This window comes from Cervus elaphus, chromosome 13 (genome assembly GCF_910594005.1).
Source record: "Cervus elaphus chromosome 13, mCerEla1.1, whole genome shotgun sequence".
NCBI lineage: Eukaryota > Metazoa > Chordata > Mammalia > Artiodactyla > Cervidae > Cervus > Cervus elaphus.
The window spans coordinates 44,514,244-44,535,177 of NC_057827.1; the positions used below are offsets into that span (position 1 = coordinate 44,514,244).

Below are 20,934 nucleotides of genomic sequence, written 5' to 3' on the forward strand. Positions count from 1 at the left end.
ACATCATAAAATAAGATCTTCATGAATAAATAATGGTATTTGTTAAGCTTTTAAAGTAATCAATCAAAATGGGGGAAAGACAACTCATTATAAGTACCAAGTTCAACTCGCTGTTTTATGATAAAAGTATCCTTCAACAGTGTCTGTGTCTCCCTCTCTTCCTCTCCTCTCTTTACACATAAATAAACAATTCATTTCTGAAATATTTGTTTCAATAAAAGAAAATACCTACTTTTTAATGTTTGCTGGGCTTTTTTTTTTTTTTTTTAAAATAAGGAAAACAGAAAAGTTGCCAATAATCCTACGACCCAAAGATCACAAAGGTTATTTTAAAACATTTGTACTGGGTTGTTCAAAATATTTTTTAACATAGTTGATTTCACACATAACATGGACCTCTGCTTTTTAGCTTATCATAAACACTGTCTAGTCATTAAACATTCTTCATAAAAATCATTCACTATTTTTAAGAGAAAATAGTAACCCCCACTCCCATGCATTAATCCCAAGCACAGATTCATTTTAACTGAAGTTGTGATCTCTCTTACACTCTATTTCCCACAAGGGGGAGTCAGAATTTTTTAAAAAATACCTTATATAAAGGTATTTTGAATACCTTATAATAAAAAACAAAGTTTGGTTTCATTCCAATATCAAATGAGGAGATAAGGGAAGAGTAGTCATTTACTACTGGTGTTATCTCTATCTGGTGGGCTTTTTTCCCTATTACGTACTACAAAAATTACAATTCAGTTTCTCATATCTAACAGCTTAAGTGGAATGTCCTCAGCAACTTCATTCATTTAACAAATATTTAGCAAACACCTATTATGAGGCTTCCCTGGTGGCTCAGTGGTAAAGAATCCCTCTGCAATGCAGAAGACACAGGTTCAGTCCCTGGGTCTGAAAGATCCCCTGGAGAAGGAAATGGCAACCCCCTTGAATCGCGTATTCTTGCCTGGGAAATCCCATGAACAGAGGAGCCTGATGGGGTATATAGTCCATGGTGTTCCAAGAGTTAGACACAACCTAGCAACGAAACCACAACCACTACCACCATTATGTGCCAGACCCTTTACTGTCACATTAGGTATATATGAGTTTTTTAAAAAAAGATAGAGCCCTCCTTTCATAAAGTTTACAATCCATCTTAAAGAGGAAGAGAAGTATTTTTAAAGTTACAAGTTACAGTAAATATTAAGAACAAAATGACCAGGGTATGGTGATATATGCAAAGTAAAAAGATGTGTAATTATATACTTTTTAGAATCTCAACTGCACCCCACCCTTTTTTAATAAAAGCTTACAGAAGTCTGATCTACTTTTTAAAACTCTGGGGAAAAAAACCAACAAAGGTTAATTTAGGCCACTCTGAAATAGTTTTATTGTCTGAGACAACTGTTGGTGGCATATTATCACACCCATCCATTGTTTCTCTATCACTGTGTTTATTTCTCTTCTCATCCACCCATCCCTTTTTTCCTATTTCATCTTTCTTTGTTTTGTCTTTCTCACTCCTTATTTCCTCAGGACTTCAGTAACAGACTTACAGCTTAAATAGAACTGGTTAATTAATGGCTTTCACAGCTAAAACATTTGTGATCCCTAACTTAAAATTCAGACTTAAATGCAAGCCATGAAACAACAAAGCATCATACAAAATTTAATTTAAATATTACAAAACAAAAAAGCAACATAACAGAGTTTATTTTGAGGCAGAAGGCTGGTTGCTCACACATTTAAGAACACAGTGCAGGGACCTCCCTGGTGGCCTGGGGGACGGGGCTCAATCCTTAGTCGGGGAACTAGATCCCACACGACGCAACTAAGACCCACACAGCCAAATAAATAAATAAATACTAAAAACAAACCAACAACAACAAAAAACCAGATACAAATGTTTTCTGAAATTTCAATACAACCATTCAACAACAGTGGGGTAGTTAAATCAACTATGGCATGTACACAATGTAGACTACTATGCAGCTGCTATTAAAAAAAAAATTGAGAATGTTCTCCACTAACAGACTTCAAATTCCAGGAAATGTTAAATGAAAATGCAAAGTGAAAAATAGGTATATAGTTTATGAACTGTTGTATCAGAAACAGAAGAAAATCAGTATACCTATTTGTTTACATCTATCTGACACAGAAACTGGAGGCAGGACTTCCCTGGTGGGCTAGTGGTTAAGAATTCGCCTGACAATGCAGGAGATATGAGTTCGACTCCTGATCTAGGAAGATTCCACCTGCTGTGGAGCAACGAGGCCTTTTCAACACAACTGAGTCCACCATCCAGAGCCCACAAGCTGCAGCTACTGAGACCCGGAGCAGCAACTACTGAAGCCCACGTGCCTAGAACCCATGCGCTGCAACAAGAGAAGCCACTGCAATGAGAAGCTTGCATACCACAATGAAGAGTAGCCCCCACTCACAACTAGAGAAAGCCCTCACAGCAACAAAGACCCAGCACAGCCAAAAATAAGTAAACAAAAAAAATTTTTTTAAAGAAAAAATACACTGGAAGGATACATACAGTACTAATAAAAGTGGTTACAAATGCAGAACTAAGGGCGGACAGGCTCATGGTACATACAAGATTTAATTTTTGAACCATGTACTAACCAAAAAAAAAAAGTCCGAAAACATTGTAAAAACTTTTACAAAGTCTAAAGATGATCCAAAATTTCACTACGCATTTATAATTGCTCAGTTACATACAGCCTTTTAAATCTTGTGACACTGAGCCTATTCATTTAGTCATTTGTTTACAATTCTTTACTGCTGAGGTAGCCCCAGAGTACCTTAAGTTGGTACTTAAGATGGTACCTTAGTACCTTAAGATGGCAAACATATTGGTCAAAAGCAACTCAGCAGCACCTGGATTCATTACCTGTTTACTGTTTTTATGTTGAACAAGTCATTTAAACCCTTGCCCATGTTTCCTTCTAAAACAGAAATACTTGTTACCTATGATTTAGGGAGGGCATAAAAATTAGAATGATTCCCAACGTACAGAAAACACTCTGGTGGTCCTGTGGCTAAGCCTCCATCCTCCCAATGCAGAGCGCCCAAGTTCTATCTCTGGTCAGGGAACTAGACTCCACACACTGAAACTAAGAGTTTGCACTCACAACTAAGACTTGGTGCAGCCAAATAAAAATAAATAAAAAAATTTAAAAACGTTAACAGGTGTTATTCTTAAACAGTTCTGTTATGGACACAAACTGCTTTCATCTATGTAATCAACCACCACAGTATTTCAAATGAATCCAACAAAAACTTGAGGCATACTCAAAGCCCAGTAAGTTCTTGTTAACAAGAAGTTTCAATGTACTGGAAAGCAGGAAGTGAAAATTAAAAAAAATACAACAATGTAAACATACACAGTGCAAGCCACTGTGAGTGCAGAGAAGGGGTGATAAATTGCTCACTTAACCTATCAGCAGAACGAATGACAATCTTAAAGGGAAAGAGGTTAGAGAACTGAGTTCTACCAAATCCTTAAGTGACTTTTATCATGCAGGTTCCCAGATCTGGCTGAGTATCACAATCACCAGCTATACATTTTAAAAACATAGATTCCACCTCCAGATTGCTGAATCACAATGACCAGCGAACGACTGTGAGAATCTGTATCATGATTATTAACTAGGTGTTGGAAACACCACAGATACTACTCACTTACAATTAGAGACTCCTATTTTATCTTCAGATAAAATAAATTTAATCATTGCCTTTGGTAGCTTCACTGGAAGGACAAGTAAAGGGAAGGTGATATTATAATTACTCATTCCTTTAAATTATGTCATTAAAGCACCTTTTAAGATAAATACATGTTATAAGTAATGACTACCACTTACTGAACAATTACTCATAAATGATTGGAAACAATGCCCAACACCATTCCATCCCATGAATGTCAAGAGAAAGAGATACAGACAATTCAATTTTTAAAAAGGCAAAAGCTCTGAACAGATACCTCACCAAAGACAACATACAGATGGCAAATTAGGTGCTCAACACCATACGCCATTAGGGGAATTTCAAATTAAAACAAGGTATCACTACACACCTATTAGAATAGCTAAAATTCAAAACACTGACATCAAATGCTGACGAAATATGGAGCAACAAAAACTGTCCATCAGTGATATATAAAACAGGTACAGCCACTTTGGAAAACTGGCAGTTTCTTAAAAAAAACAAAACTACTTTTACCATACACTGGAGCAATCAAGCTCCTTGCTATATACCTAAATTATGAGTAAATGTCGATGTGCAATTACTCATAATTGCCAAGACTTAGAAGCAATGAAGATATCCTTCAATAAGGTTAGGAGACAAATAATCTGTGGTACAAATGTACAATGAAATATTAATTCAGCACTAAAAAGATCAGGCCACAAAAACACAATTATGGAGGAACCTTAAATGCATACCACCAAGTCAAAGAAGTCCATGTGAAAAAACTACATACTGTATGATTCTGATTACATGATCTTTTGGAAAAAGCAAAACTACGGAAGACAGCTAAAAAGAGCACCAGTTACAACTTCCCCGGCAGTTCAGTGGTCGACGCTCCACACTTCTACTGCGGGGGGCACAGGTTCAATCCCGGGTTGGGGAACTGAGAATCCACATGTTGTGCAGTGCAACCAAAACCAAACAACAAAACAACAATAAAAAAGCAGTATTTGTCACGCATTTGGGTTAGGGAGGAAGGAATAGGTAGAACATAGGGGATTTTTAGGGCAGTGAAAAATCACTGTTTACCATAAAAGTGGATGCATGTGATTATATATTTGGCAAGTCCCAAAGAATACACAGGACAGAAAATGAACCCTAATGTAAACTACGGACTTTAGTTGATAATGCTGGGTCAGCGTTGGTTCATCAATTTTAACAAACGTACCACACCAGTGGAGCTTCTAATGTAAGGGGACGTTTTGCTGGGCAAGGCGTTATATGGAAACTGTACTTTCAGCTAAAGTTTGCTATAAAGCCAAAATTGCCCTAAAAACTAAAGTCTAAACAAAAAACAAAAAACCAAAAGTCTAAACAACTAAACAAAATTGCTCTAAAATCTATAAGAGAGAAAGAAAACAAAACTTGCAAAAAAAAATTAAAAGACATTTTGTAAAAAAAAAATTTTTTAAATAACAGAAATATATTTCAAAGTTGAAAAAAAGTAACAGGGGCCCTGGAATCCTCGTGCATTGCTGGTGGGAAAGTAAAATGAGGCAGTCACATTGGAAAACATTTTGGCAGGTTCCTCAAAAAAGTTGAACATGACCTAGCAATTCCATTCCCAGGTATATAATAGGACTGAAAACATACACTCACACAAAAACTTGTGCATATATGTTAGTAAAAAGTGTAACAGAAACACTCAAATATCCACCAACTGACAGACAAAATGTAGTATGTATCCATACAATAGACTATTATTCAGCCATAATAAGAAATAAAGTACTGTACTGTTATCTGCTACACATGGTTGAACCTTGAAAACATTTCCTTAAGTGAAAGAATCTATTCACAAGCTATATATTGTGTGATCCCGTTTATATACAATGTCCAAAATAGGCAAATCCTTGAGATATAAAGATGACTCTTATAGAGACAGAAATTAGTGATTGCCAAGGGAAAGGGGGAATTGGGACCAATTGCTAACAGGGACTAACTGCTAAACTAGGTTCATTTGCACGTGAGAAAAATGTGAGATTACAGAGTGATGATGAGGACACAACATAGTCACAGACTAAAAACCACAGAACGGAGTCAATCTTCTGTATCCACAGGTTCTGCATCCATAGTAGATTCAACCAACTGTGCATGGAATATAGTCAGGAAAAAAAAAAAAAACCTTCAGAAAGTTCCAAAAATCAAAACTTAAATTTGCAACAAGAGGCAATTATTTACATCGTATTTACAACTACTTACATTGTATTAGGTATTATAAGTAATTTAGAAATAATTTAAAGTATAGGAAGCATATGCAAATACACTATTTTTTATAAAGGACTTCAGAATCCAGAGATAGAGGGGCAAGGTGGGTGGGGGAGTCCTGGAACCAATCACTTCACAGATACTGAGGGACAAGTGTGAATTATATCACAATTTCGTTATTGAAGAAAAACTTAGGGTGGCTCTAATGGATGAATGTTCCCAAGTTACTTAACATCAACAGCTGACATCAGGAAAGATATTTTGTGCTTTCTGAGAGAAGACCTCATCACCACCTGTGAAGTATTCTCGTCCTCCAACACCACCCCAAAGAAGAAAATAAGCCAGTTTGGATCAAGCCCCTATATCCAACTAACTAAATTACAGGGGAAAACAAACAGGACAATGGAATGTGTTAAACTGTATTAGGGAAGCATGCAGCAAAACACAGGCTCTGGGAATCTTTACAGGACCAAAGACTGATTTCTTCAACAGGAAGTAGCAAGGAAAAGGAAGAAAGATGGAGGGGGCGGTTCCATTCACAATGTGTTATTTGGACACTGATTCAAACAAACTGTTCAAAGATAAGTGTGAAAACTAGGATTCAAACAGCAGGTATTTGATAGTATTAAGAAATTACTCATTTTTCTTAATAATTTGGTGACGCAACTAAAACAATTCTCTTTAAAGTCCTTCTCTTTTAGATATATACTGAAATATGCATGGATGAAATTGTGTATTTCTGGGATTTGCTTTGAAATCATTTGGGATAGGGTAGTGGACAGAAGTATAAGTAAAATAAGAATAGTCATGAGTTGTTACTGAGTGATGAGTGACAAGTTTATGGGTGGTCACAGATAACTATATATGTTTTTTGGTATTTATTCTTCACTGTGCTGGGTCTTCATTGCTTTGCTCTGGCTTTCTCCAGTGGTGAATGGGGGCACCTCTTCGTTGCAGAGCTTCTGGGCTTCTTATTGCGGTGGTTTCTCTTGTTCCAGAGCATGGACTTTAGGAGCGAGGGCTTCAGTGGTTGTGGTGCACAGGCTCAATTGCTCTGCAGCACGGCTGAATCTTCCCAGACCAGGGATTGAACCCACGTTCGTTGCACTGGCAGGCAGTCTTATCCACTGCACCACTAGGGAAGTCCTGATAACTATGATATTTTTGAATATGTTTAAAACGCTCCATCATCTTTAAAAATTAAAGCGAGAGTATATGTAATACAATCATACTTACAATATAAAGGATAAACTCTTAAGAGAGGAGCATATATGAAGGAAAAGTGCTAGATTTCTTCAGAGAAATCACACAGGAGGAACACCCTAAACTAAAACAATGGTAGTGAAGGAATTATAAGCATGGATTAAATCAGGGTTATTTCCTCAGGTCAGTAGTTAGGCGTCAAAGATATTAAAAGCCAAAAAAACTTGTTTTTTAACTAGAAAAAGCTCCAAAGCTTTCAGTCTATATGCAAAGGAGACTACTTCCAAAAAATTAACAATCACTGAATTAAAATATATGTATTAGGCTATTGAGACTATCTCTATTAGATAGTCCCTTGAATCACTGTAGTCAAGTTCACACATCCAATGAAGATCTTTCCTGTTTCAGAGCTTCTTCTAATGCTGTTGCTTTCCTCTGAAATATCTATGTTAGGTACTCATACTTGAGATCTACAAGTATCCATATCCCCACAGAAGCTTCACAAAAATTAAATGAGTTATGGGTACATCATACAAAATGCTGGGCTGGATGACTCACAAGCTGGAGTCAAGATTGAGGGGAGAAATATCAACAACCTCAGATATGCAGATGAGCAGATGATACCACTTTAATGGCAGAAAGTGAAGAACTAAAGAGTCTCTTGATGAAAGTGAAAGAGGAGAGTGAAAAAGTTGGCTTAAAACTCAACGTTCAAAAAATGAAGATCATGGCATCTGGCCATATCACTTCACGGCAAATAGATGGGGAAAAAATGGAAACAGTGACAAATTTCATATTGCCAAAATCAATGTGGACAGTGACTGCAGCCATGAAATTAAAAGACGCTTGCTCCTTGAAGAAAAGCTATGACAAACCTGGACTGCATATTAAAAAGCAGAAATATCACGCTGCCAACAAAGGTCCATACAGTGAAAGCTATGGTTTTTCCAGTAGTCATGTATGGATGTGAGAGTTGGGCCATAAGGAAGGCTGAGCACTGAAGAATTGATGCTTTCCAACTGTGGTGCTGGAGAAAACTTGAGAGTCCCTTGGACAGCAAGGAGATCAAACCAGGCAATCCTAAAGGGAATCAACACTGAATATTCTCTGTAAGGACTAATGCTGAAGCTCCGATACTTCAGCCACCTGATACAAAGAGCTGACTCACTGGAAAAAACGCTGATACTGGGAAAGATTGAGGACAAGACAAGAAGTGGGGAACAGAATGAAATGGCTGGATGGCATCACTGACTCAATGGACCTGAGTTTGAGCAAACCCTGGGAGATAGTGAAGGACACACAAGCCTGGCGTGCTGCAGTTCATGGGGTTGCAAAGAGTCGGACACGACTTAGTGACTAAACAACAATAAGGTGTGTATTAACTTAAAATAATTCTTGGCATATAAAAACTGCTCAATAATTGCTTAGTGAAACCTCACTATCTACATAGGTTTCCCATTACTATTTATTTTCTCAACATCCTGTTAATTTTTGATTTATCACATTTTATTATATCTAGAGTACAATCTCCAACAACAAGTTCCCTGCTTCATACATCACTATATATCCAGTACATAGCACAAAGTAACACTCAAATATATTCACTGAATAATCATACTAGAATCAATAAACCCAAAGACTCAAAGCTTTTAGAAGAACCTACCTATCTCTTTAGTATCTACCAATGAGAAGGATGATAATAAACATTAACAAAAACAGGGAATAAAGGAGAATGATCAAGTTAAGTGCGCCTCGGTGGGGGAAGAGGCAGGCATTTGAGATGAAATGAATGGATGTATTGAATCTGAAGCAGAAAATTTAAACAAAGTTAAGAAACATTTCTGAGACATCTGAAAGTCAAAGACACAGTAGTGACTAGCAGCCTGGCTTCCAGAGGCAGCCTGCCGAGGTTTCAATTCTAGCTCTGCTACTCGTAGGTTACTTCACCTCCGGGCCCAATAGCCTAGCATCAAACTAAACAAAATACCAGCAACAAAAGAAACCAACTGTGCCAAACTCATTGGGTTTTTAGGATTTAAGGACTAAATGCTGAAGCACTGGAGTAATACGTAGCAAAAACAAGCAAGCAAACAACAACAACAAAAACCCACTGTGTATTTCAGAATTTACAGTAAAAATAAAAAGAACCAGAAACCCAGGTAACAATAACTGAAACTAAAGTAGAAGAAACATATGAAGAAAGATGATAAGTAGATCAAAAGGAAAATAAGGGATTATAGAGTAGAGGCCAAAGAAAAGGATTTTGAGGAAGAACTGTCAACAGCAGAACCTGTTGGTGAAGTACTTATAATCTGTAAGAAGGCAGCAAGATTTGGCAATTTGAAGGTCAACCACCAACAGAAAAAAGTGTTCTATTAAGCTCAGTTAGGAGTAATGAAACAATAGAGCAAAAAGATTATACAGGATTAAAAAGTAAATGGAGAAAAGAATTACATATTAATGGCCCCCAGACTTTTTGTTTCCAAGATTTAAAAAACAGAATATGACATAAGATTATGGACTCCTAATTCTATCAAATAATTTTTTTTTTTGTCACCATCATTTGAAATAGAAAACTGCATAACAGCAAGACTTTATGAAGGCTAAAACTCTCAATATAAGGAGTATTTTAATGAAAAATCTCTATATTGTTATTTTTTTGTAATTTCATAGTAGATTTACAAAAATCTTGTAATAAAAAAGGAACAGGATTTGCAAATCATTATTCTAGACTATCCGAAGGAAACTCTGACAATAATACATTAGAAGGGAAACACTTACTGCCCCCAATTCAAAAGGAAGAAATCAAGTTATGTCTGAGAGAAATATCTCCTATTAACTTAGGATCTTTAGGTGGCAATATCTGTCTAGTTAAGACAAATCTGTATGCCAGAGTATGCAAACACAAATGCTAAAAGTTTACATTTGCTGGAGAATGAGTAATTTGAGAATACAAACACCAGGACTATATTTTCTACCTATCACTTGTGTCATATTTTTACAGTTGGTCAACAAGCATTTTATACATAATTAGTGCATTTATAACACTAACTACAGAAAAAAAATCAGGACATATTTGCCATGTATATAAACTAGACCTACCCATGTCACAGGGGCTCAATAAAACTTTTTCGAAACATACTGAAACAGTGGTGTATGTTGTTTAGTTGCTTAGTCATGTGTGACTCTTTGTAACCCCATGGACAGTTTCCCACCAGGCTCCTCTGTCCATGGGATTTCCCAGGCAAGAATACTGGAGTAGATTGCTATTTCCTTCTCCAGATGACCCTCCCCACCCAGGGACTGAACCCACATCTCTATAATAAGCTGTAAGTCAGATTCTGTTTCTACAAAAAATATCAAGACAATAACAGCGGTTTCAAGAGTGGTGCGAAGACCAAAGGCTTTGGATTCAGATGAACCCAGGTTCAAATCTGAGCTGCAATACTTATAGCTGGCAAACAGTTACTTACATTGTTGAAGTGTGTCTCCTTATCTGTAAAACAGGAATGATATCAACCTTATCAGTTTAAAATACTGATGAAAGGGCAGTTCCATTCTACATAATGCAACTGGCTAAATCCTACAAACAGTCCATTTTTTTTCCAAGTCCTAGGCCAATTCAATCCAAATCTCTGGAAGATGAAACAGAGGCCTGTATATAAGGGGGTTGGTTGGGGGCGGGGGGCGGATTACCAGTGATTATCAGCAGCACTCTCACCTAGAAATCACTGTCCTGGAGCCTTATTAACATAACAAAGTTTTTACCTGAATCCCAAGTAAGGAACTCTCACAAAAATAAAGAGTTTTAAGACATTCTTTGGTTTAGTTCCAATCTTCTAAAAAGAAGCTTTATCCAAAATTCCTTTTACAGAAAAGAGAACCATACTGCAAAGTTCTGGCTTAAAAATCTTTCCAAAAATAAATAAATAAATAAAAACCTTTCCAAAGCCAGGAAAAATATAATCCACACTGAAATTTTACATCAAAAGCAGGCATACCTTAGCCTCTTTGCAGTCATTATTGACTAGCTTTAGTACTAAACACTTTAAGTAATGTAGAGATGAACGGTATACTCAAGGCTGTATACCAAATGATATGCAAGTTCTCTTACTTCTATGTTATCTTTCTCAGAATTGTCTAAGTTTACAGTTTAAATCTATTCATGCTTCACTTAAACTCTCCCAATAGATTTTTCATACATGTTAAAATGTACATCTCACAAGCATTCTTACTAAAGACTTTAGACATGTAAAACAAATTCAATATTCTAAATTAACTAAGTAGCCCAATAAAACATTATAGAGAAATATATAGAACAAAAACACACAATCATGAACATTTTGTTCCAAAAGAATCAGTGTGAAATAATAAAAATTCCTAGGGGGAAAAAAAAAATCAAGAGTCTAGATAAACACCGTAGAACTTCTTCAAAGTAAGTAAACAAAAAGAATGGCTGTATCTGAACTAACGTGCCAACAGTAGATAGACTGAAAGCAAGCAAGCAAAACGAATTTTCCTTAAAAGACTTCTGTCAAGAGGAGAATAAGAAGGCAAACCAAAAGCTAAGATAAACAATATAGATCTCAAGTTGCATAGATTTTACTAATTCAGACACAAGTAAGACATTTTGTGAAGCTTACCAATGACGAATGCATTTACTAACTTAGAAAGTGTTTAAAGTTTTTCCACAACAGTACAAAGATTATAAACACTGTATTAGGGACTGGTGAAGTATTATTTAGTGAGCCTAGGCCTCAATGCATTTGTAAATGCAGTTTTCAAAAATAAATGCCTCACACTGAATATTAAGTTTGCACATGGTGTAATATAAAGTTGTTCATCAACAGAACTCTGTAAGTCCCAGATACTTTAAAGCAGAGCACACACAAAAGAAACAACACTTTTGACATGCTGTATTTTTAAAAGCCCAATAGTATATCAAAGCACTAAAACACTGAATTGCCAACCTGATAAAGTGAATTCACTTTTTTTTTTAAATTCACTTTCTGATAAAGTGTCAAAATATTTGCTTTTTTACTTTTTAAAAGTTTGACTTTCCCCACTTTGTAGAGACAAAAAGTCGACTGGTTCAATATCAAACTTAAGATGTATGTATTTGTTTGAGGACAACTCTTTTAAGCTAATCCAATCTTCTTTCAACACTACATTTCCCTAATCATTCACCCCAGACATATACAGCATGTGTCAGCGAACAATACCGCATACACTCTAAATATACAGCAGCGTGAAGAACAGGTGCAGCACTATTTAGATGCATGCTTTTTTCCTTCTAAGCCGAAATTTGCCTTGGAAAGTGATTTTAAAATAAACACAAACATCCGAAAGAGTTGAACAATCCTTGTAAAAAGATAGAGCTCTTCTGAAATCCGAGGCATAAGCCCTTAAACTACCAACATCTTCCAAAAGTTAGGTGAACCAGTATCTCAAGTTTCACCTTAAGACCGAGTCCGGCTCAATTATGAAGGATCCTAAGGATATTTAACTCTGCTTCCTGTGTGCGAGCTGGTAATATGAAACAAATACGTTTTACTCCAAGCTAACATTAAATCTTTTCTCAATCGTTTCCTGAAGACGGCACAAATAGTCTGGTTTGGCTTTCTGTGTGTAAAGACGGGAATGGAGGAGGGGAAGGCCTGGTGAAGGGTACTCTAAAAGAAAAACTCAGTCCAGAGCAGCGTTGATGAGTCAGTCACTAAGGTCGAACTCAAAGGGAATCGAAGTGAATAAGGCAGCATCCCAGGTAAAAAGGTACTTAAAAGTTGGCGGTAGGAAATGAAAACTTCACAGGTCAGCCGCAAGCCATTGTACGCGGCAGCAGCCCTGGAAAGAAGCGTGGCTGTCAAAGAGTAAGGGCTCCCAACTCCGGGGGAGGGGGGGCAGTCACGCCAAATCGGAAACAGGGGGGTGATCCGGGGAAAGGTGGCAAAATCCCCAACCCAGTCCCTCTCCTCGGGTTCTCCATCTTAAGAGGCACAAACAGGAGCCAGCGCAGTGCCCGATAGCCCCACGCCGGATTCTCCCACAGAGAGGAACTCGGCCCCAAGCCCCGGAGGCCCGCGCAGAACGCCTCCGGAGGAGCCCCCGCAGACGCCATACTAAAAGCCAAAATGGCTGCCCCAAGGAAGCCCGCACCGCGCAGCCAGTGAGGTCTGGGTAACAAGCTTCTGCGGGAAAGGGGGCGGGGGGGTCTAGGAAGAGCCGTCTCCAGGACCATCGCCCCCCGAGCCGCACAGGTAGGTTCCTCTCTGTCTCCCAAGGCCTCGAGCTCCGAATAAGGGGAGTCCCGGCCCCACCCCCCCACCCCCGGCCGGGAACCCCGCCGCCGCAGCCGTCCCGCATACCGAGCCCAGCGAGGTACCTGTAGTTCGGCCCGCTCCACCTCCCAGTGCGCCCGCTCCATCTCGAACCGAGCCCACTCGTGCTGGATGTAGTGCAGGATCCCTGGGATAGTGTACTGCTGCGGCCGGGACAGCTCCGGGCCTGCCGCGGGACCCGCTCCCTCGGCGGCCGGAGGACTCCCGCCGCCCGCCGCTCCATTCCCCCCTGGCGAAAGGCTCATGTTCCCCCCGGGTCCTTGCTGCTGCCGTGGAGGGGCCGCCATCGCCGGGCCGCCACCACCGCCTCCGGCGAGCTCGTCCATTGTGTGTGGGGCCCCGGCCGGGGCGCAGGGCGAGACGCCGACGGCTGGGGGAAGGGCCGGAGAGGGTGGCCCCGCGCTAGCGGCGGGGCGGACGCCGGCAGAGAGAGGGGCAGGGAGGGGGTCGTTGCTGTATGCCTGCCGTGGGTCAGAGCAGGGAGCTGCCGGCCGCCGCCATTACAGTCCCTCCTCCATCTGCCCGTCTCACTCACTCACTTTAGGGGAAGGGGGGGCCGCGGCGGGAGTGGGAAGCGGGGGCAGGGTTGGGAAGGGGATAGACGTAGGGCCGCCGCTCCCGCGCAGCATGCTGGGTAGAGAACGCCGATGCCGCCGCTCGCCTAGTAGCCAAATAGAGTCCGGCCTCACCCTACGCAGGCGTACTGAGGAAGCAGTCGGCCTGCCGTTAGAGGCGGGGAGAGAGCTCGGCCCCGCCCCTAGGCCCGCCCCCAGGCTTGCTGGAGGTGTCTGGTGGCCGGGACCGGATTGTGGGCCACCGACTCCGACATTTGGGAGTGAATCGGTTTCTGCCTTCCCAGGAGTGGGTTTCCCTCGCTCAGTCAACCCACTCAGCGCCGTTTCCCACTCAAGAGTCTCAGCGGCGCTCCTGCCTTTGGAGTTGGGTTTTAACCTGAGTGGTCCCTCTAGCCGGCCGCAGCCGGTCCCGGATTCCTGACGTTTCTTTTGCATTCCTTGCGTGTTTCTGGAAGTCCCAGAGGATCGGGCCTCTTTCTCCGCTTGTCACCCGCTCTTTCTCTGGTTTCCTAGCACCAGTCAGGTCCCGGGGCTTTGGGGACGTTCTCTTTTGACAAATAGCTCAGATCCTCCCGGAAGTGAAGACTGATTCCTTGTCTCCGGGCTCTGGTTGCAAAGTCTCTGCTCCCAGTCGCAAGTTGCAACCTGTACCACTTTGCCTCCCTGTTTTCCAATTCTGGGGTGGGTTGTATTTGGGGCGTTTGAGAGAGGAGCAGGAGCGATTGTTTTCATTTTTCTCTTGGGAGAAGGGAAGGTGAAAAACTTGGGGTCTTGATAGTGGGTAGAGGAAGAAAGAAAACTTCAAGGAGGCTGATTAACAGACGTTTTAGAAGTGGATGGGCTCACAGATACTGCCATTCATAGCAGAATCTTTTGATGGAAATAGAAAATAAGAGCATTGTAAAGACAAAACCCTAGATGAGCGGCTAAAAATGTTTTTTTCGGTTGTTTGCGTGAATATAATATACACATAAAAGACATGGTTAACCTTTTTAAGTACCATAGTATGTGTTTTTATGTACTTAGGTTGCCAGAAAACATCCTTAATGAACTAGTAAGCTTCTAAAAGTTAATGTAGCTAATAATCATTTGGTTAAAAAATAGGACAAAAATATTTAACAACTTATGAGAAAAGATTCATTAATTACAGCTGTGCCAGGAAATCACGTCTAAAACTCACTGCATTAATTTTTTTTCTTCTCTACTACCAATAAAATTTTCACGACCATTTAGAGTGTAATTTCAGAGAGATAAAGTGATAGATCTTGTTTTGTCATGTCTGCTTTGCTGCTATTATTGTTTATCGGAAAGCAGATTGGACTTCTTACCATTGCTGCCATATTTTATTTATATATGAAATAAGGTCTGAGATCACAGCGTTAAGAACTCTCTCTCCATTTTATAGCAACCAACATACAACCTGCTTATTCAATTTTGTTCTTTTTCAAGGGGCCTCATAGCAGGTAAAAAGTTTACAAACACTATTCTGCCTCAAGACCTATTATACACCAAGAGGAATTTGTGAGAAGGTGTGCTGAGCTCTCTTAAATTGGCATCAAAAGAAGAGGAATATACCCACTAACATTTCCTGACTGTATATCAAGCTGAAAGACTGGGTTTATATTTTTCCTCCTCACCCACCTTCAAAACAACAAATTCTCTTCTATTACCCATCATGTTAAGTGGCACTGCTTTCAAACCTGAGGCCTGGTAGTCATTCATTCTAGTACCTTCCAATCCCTTTCTCAGTAATATCTTATATCTATCCCATTATCTTCATACATGTCTTAATTTAAACTTTTCCACCTCTACTCTTTACCACCTCCACTACCACAGATGTCTGAGTGATCTTGAGAAGGTAGGTCTGATCCTGTCATTCCCTGGTTACACTGTATTAATGGCCACCAGATTTAGAATAAAGCCCAAATTTTAACATAGCATATAAAAGTCTATCTTATTGCCTAATCTACCATCACACCATCATGGTACCCCATTCTTCTCTCCAGCTAAACTGCACCATTTTGAGTTAGGAAAATGTATTATTCTGTTTCATTTCAAAGAATTTAATACATGCTGTACCCAGCTGGCTTTCCTTCCTGTCTTCCTTCAAAACTCAAATATTTCCTCCTCCAAGAAGCTTATCATTTAGACACCCTATCTTAATAATAGTATCCCATGGTGAACTTCTAATACTCACTACATTTATTTATTTATTTTATTTTTTAAATTAATTTATTTTAATTGGAATCTAATTACTTTACAATATTGTGGTGGTTTTTGCTATACATTGACATGAATCAGCGTGGGTATACAGGTGTCCCTCATCCAGAACATCCCTCCCATCTCCCTCCTCATCCCGTTCCTCTGGGTTGTCCCAATGCACTGGCTTTGTGTGCCCTGTTTCATGCATTGAACTTGGACTGGTCATCTGTTTTACATATGGTAATAAACATGTTTCTATGCTATTCTCTCAAATCATCCCACCCTCGCCTTCTCCCTCAGAGTCCAAAAGTCTGTTCTTTGTATCTGTGTCTTTTTTGCAGTCTTGCATATAGGGTCATCGTTACCATCTTTCTAAATTCCATATATATGTATTAATATACTGTATTGATGTTTTTCTTTTTTACTTACTTCACTCTGTGTAATAGGCTCTAGTTTCATCCACCTGATTAGAACTGATTCAATAGCTGAGTAATATTCCATTGTGTATATGTACCACAGCTTTCTTATCCATTCATCTGCTGATGGACATCTAGGTTGCTTCCATGTCCTGGCTATTGTAAACAGTGCTGTGATGAACATTGGGGTACACGTGTCTCTTTCAAGTCTGATTTCCTCAGTGTGTATGCCCAGCAGTGGGATTACTGGGTCATATGGCAATTCTATTTCTGGTTTTTTAAGGAATCTCCCCACTGTTCTCCATAGTAGCTATACTAGTTTGCATTCCCACCAACAGTGTAAGAGGGTTCCCTTTTCTCCATACCCTCTCCAGCATTTATTGTTTGTAGACTTTTTGATAGCAGCCATTCTGACCAGTGTGAGATGGTACCCCATTGTGGTTTTGATTTGCATTTCTCTGATAATGAATGATGTTGAGCATCTTTTCATGTGTTAGTTAGCTATCTGTATGTCTTCTTTGGAGAAATGTCTGTTTGGTTCTTTGGCCCATTTTTTGATTGGGTCGTTTATTTTTTCTGGTATTGAGTTGCATGAGCTGCTTGTATATTTTTGAGTTTGATTCTTTGTCAGTTGCTTCGTTTGCTATTATTTTCTCCCACTCTGAAGGTTGTCTTTTCACCTTGCTTATAGTTTCCTTCGTATTGCAAAAGCTTTTAATTTTAATTAGGTCCCATTTGTTTATTTTTGTTTTTATTTCCATTACTCTGGGCGATGGGTCATAGAGGATCTTGCTGTGATTTATGTCAGAGTGTTTTACCTATGTTTTCCTCTAGGAGTTTTATAGTTTCTGGTCTTACATTTAAATTGTTAATCCATTTTGAGTTTATTTTTGTGTATGATGTTAGAAAGTGTTCTAGTTTTATTCTTTTATAGATGGTTGACCAGTTTTCCCAGCACCACTTGTTAAAGAGATTGTCTTTTCTCCATTGTATATTCTTGCCTCCTTTGTCAAAGATAAGGTGTCCATGGGTGCATGGATTTATCTCTGGGCTTTCTATTTTGTTCCATTGATCTATATTTCTGTCATTGTGCCAGTACCATACTGTCTTGATGACTGTAGCTTTGTAGTAGAGCCTGAAGTCAGGCAGGTTGATTCCTCTAGTTCCATTCTTCTTTCTCAAGATTGCTTTGGCTATTCGAGATTTTTTTCATTTGCATACAAATTGTGAAGGTATTTGTTCTAGTTCTGTGAAAAATACCATTGGTAGCTTGATAGGGATTGCATTGAATCTATAGATTGTTTTGGATAGTATACTTATTTTCACTATATTGATTCTTCCAATCCATGAACATGGTATATTTTCTCCATCTATTTGTGTCCTCTTTGATTTCTTTCATCAGTGTTTTATAGTTTTCTATATATAGATCTTTTGTTTCTTTAGGTAGACTTATTCCTAAGTATTTTATTCTTTTCATCGCAATGGTGAATGGGATTGTTTCCTTAATTTCTGTTTTCCCATTGTTAGTGTCTAGGAATGCAAGGAATTTCTGTATTAATTTTATCCTGCAACTTTACCATATTCATTGACTATCTCTAGTAATTTTCTGGTGGTGTCTTTAGGGGTTTCTTTGTAGAGGATCATGTCATCTGCAAACACTGAGAGTTTTACTTCTTCTTTTCCAATCTGAATTCCTTTTATTCTTTTTCTTCTTTGATTGCTGTGGCTAAAACTTCAAAAACTATGTTGAATAGTAGTGGTGAGAGTGGGCACCCTTGTCTTGTTCCTGACTTTAGGGGAAATGCTTTCAATTTTTCGCTATTGAGGATAATGTTTGCTGTGGGTTTATCACATATGGCTTTTATTATGTTGAGATATGTTCCTTCTCTGCCTGCTTTCTGGGGATTTTTTATCATAAATGGGTGTTGAATTTTGTCAAAGCCTTTCTCTGCATCTATTGAGATAATCATATGGTTTTTATCCTTCAATTTGTTAATATACATTGTATTTAAATTGTCTATATATGTATTCCTCAGTAACACTCATACTAACACTGTGAAAGCAAGACCTGTGCATATCAGTTACTATAAATCTTTGCTCTTGTATTTTTTCTTTTTTTTTAATTTCTGAATTGGCTGCTATTTTTCAGATACTCCTGTTAGTTCTTGGTGATCCACTGAGAATCAGACAGACATGATCTCTGCCTTCACAGACTTTCCAGTCTAGTTTTAGGTAAATTACTTAGCACCAAGCTCTCTTACTTTCTCAAAATCTTGTCCAGATCTGTCTTAAAACTGTCTCTTGTGCTCTCTATTTGAAGAATTCCAGTTGAACTTCTCTACATTCACTTTGTCTATGGCTTCATAAATGTCCAACAATGCAATCCTAAACCATATTCTTCCCAGATCATAGTCATTTATCTGCAGATTGTAGCCTCCTGGAGGGGCAGGACCTATATCCCTCTATGCCTCTGTTGTTAGAAATGGTACCCCCAGTACCTGGCACAGTGAAATCCCCAATAAATGTTTGATGAATAACATAAATTCAGACTGGACTTATATAAATATTTTTTCTTCACCTCAATCATTTTTATCAGTTTTTGCTACCATTGTACCAATTGTCTCTTGAGGTTCAATGACCAGAACTGTCCTGAGTACTAAAAGACACCAAAATCATCTCCTCTTTTGGGAAAATATATTTTACATCTTTGATATTGTGCCTTGTGTACATGACTCCTGTGGACACTCTGCAGCAAGCTCCCAGAATCTTGGCCTCTGTAGGTAATAAGCTTTCCCAAGTTCACCTACAACTCACCTGACTGGAATGTCCTCCCTAAACTGTGACTGAGTCATTTCCTGTCTTCAGTATCAACCTCTGAAACTTGCTATTTGTTGTATCATTTTGTCAGTCTTGATCTCCTCCTCCACTCCCATTGATTCTCCCAGTTTCAGTATACTGCTGCTAATGTTCAAGAATGCCTGCCTATTTATATCTTTAATCAATTTTGAATTTTAAGGGTCTTCTATCCCCATTAGCTAACATTAGACACCTGTGTGCTTATTATATCTGACCAAAAGAGACTTGTCATATTAATATTTCATGTGCATATATCAGCAAAAGTATGTTAAAGAATTCTGGCTTTTAAATAAGTCAGAGTGGCTTACACTCAGGTACCTTCTCCCTAATTACTGCAATACCTCCTGATATACAAAGTGTTTTGACCCTGACTTGGAGAACTGTATGACCTCCTGTAATTACTCACCTGAACATCCAGTTTCATGCCTTGCTGACTATGTACCTGACATCCTTGTAACAAAGAGCTCAGACTGGTTCACAGTCACTGGTCTAGTCATCTTTTTCCATCATCTGTAAAGATTGTGACAATATTCTTATCTCCATGAAGAGAGAAAGCTGAAATAAGAGTTCTGGGTCACTTCCACAGCCCTTAGTACAATAGGAAGTGTTTCTACTCTCACATCAGTGAGTGTACATGTTTATTTGAAAATAAAAAATAAGGTTTTCTTTCACAATTCTGCCTCCTCCTGTCTTGTCAGTGGATTCGGTATTTACTAAGTCTGGCTCACAAATTATTTGCACTTTTGAAATCACTTTTAAGGTAGTTTGGGGGTGATTCAGTCACTTGGGAAAATTGTGTAGTATTTACATTTATAAATATAGACAACAAACCAATATTAGATCCAGAGAAAAATCTTTGAGAAAAAAGTTGACATGTGTTCCAAAACCAAAGGAGCAGAAGGAACAGAAAAGGAGGCAGGCAGCTTTGACCTGCACTGTAGTTTAACCTGCATAATAAGATCAGATACCTACTTCTCATTAAAGCTGCTGCCTGTGGCTAGGAAAAGTATAAAAATGTGTGCACAATACTTGAACTATTCAAATAGTGTATTGTGTGGAAAAGAAAAGGCAAAGCACCTTCGCAGATTATAGAAAGATAGGCACCAAAACCTTTAAGAAATTCAGCATGCTATATAAAATTCCAATCCAAGTTCATTCCTGAATTGTCTCCCGGGCAATATGAGTCAGAAGGCAGTAGGCTGTGATAATACTGTATAATAGCTAACTCATAGAGATGTCAAAACTGAAGGGGAAAAAAAAGGATTGTCAAGAACCCAGTCCGTCCCAAATGTTGGCTTAAAATGAACGACCAGGTCTGTAAACATGAGAACCAAATGACTGGAAAATGTGACAATGGGACATTGCCAAAACTTTCCTCGGTAATAATTTAAC

At 38.9% G+C, this 20,934-nt stretch overlaps 2 protein-coding genes across 5 annotated transcripts in view; one reads left to right on the forward strand and one right to left on the reverse strand.

Moving 5' to 3' along the window:
• Positions 1–14,124, reverse strand: part of STRN3 (striatin 3) — a 100,492-nt gene extending 86,368 nt beyond the window's left edge. Inside the window, exon 1 of one of the 4 annotated variants that reach the window (XM_043921434.1) lies at positions 13,538–14,124. In XM_043921434.1, coding sequence (XP_043777369.1) covers positions 13,538–13,819 — 282 coding nt within the window. In that variant the 5' untranslated portion in view covers positions 13,820–14,124. The remainder of the gene's footprint in view (positions 1–13,537) is intronic. The other 3 variants (XM_043921435.1, XM_043921436.1, XM_043921437.1) reach the window with 3 other exon arrangements.
• The window catches only part of AP4S1 (adaptor related protein complex 4 subunit sigma 1), a 44,278-nt gene continuing 36,465 nt past the window's right edge, over positions 13,122–20,934 (forward strand). Inside the window, exon 1 of the mRNA XM_043921448.1 lies at positions 13,122–13,412. The gene's annotated coding sequence lies outside the window, so the exon portion shown is untranslated. The remainder of the gene's footprint in view (positions 13,413–20,934) is intronic.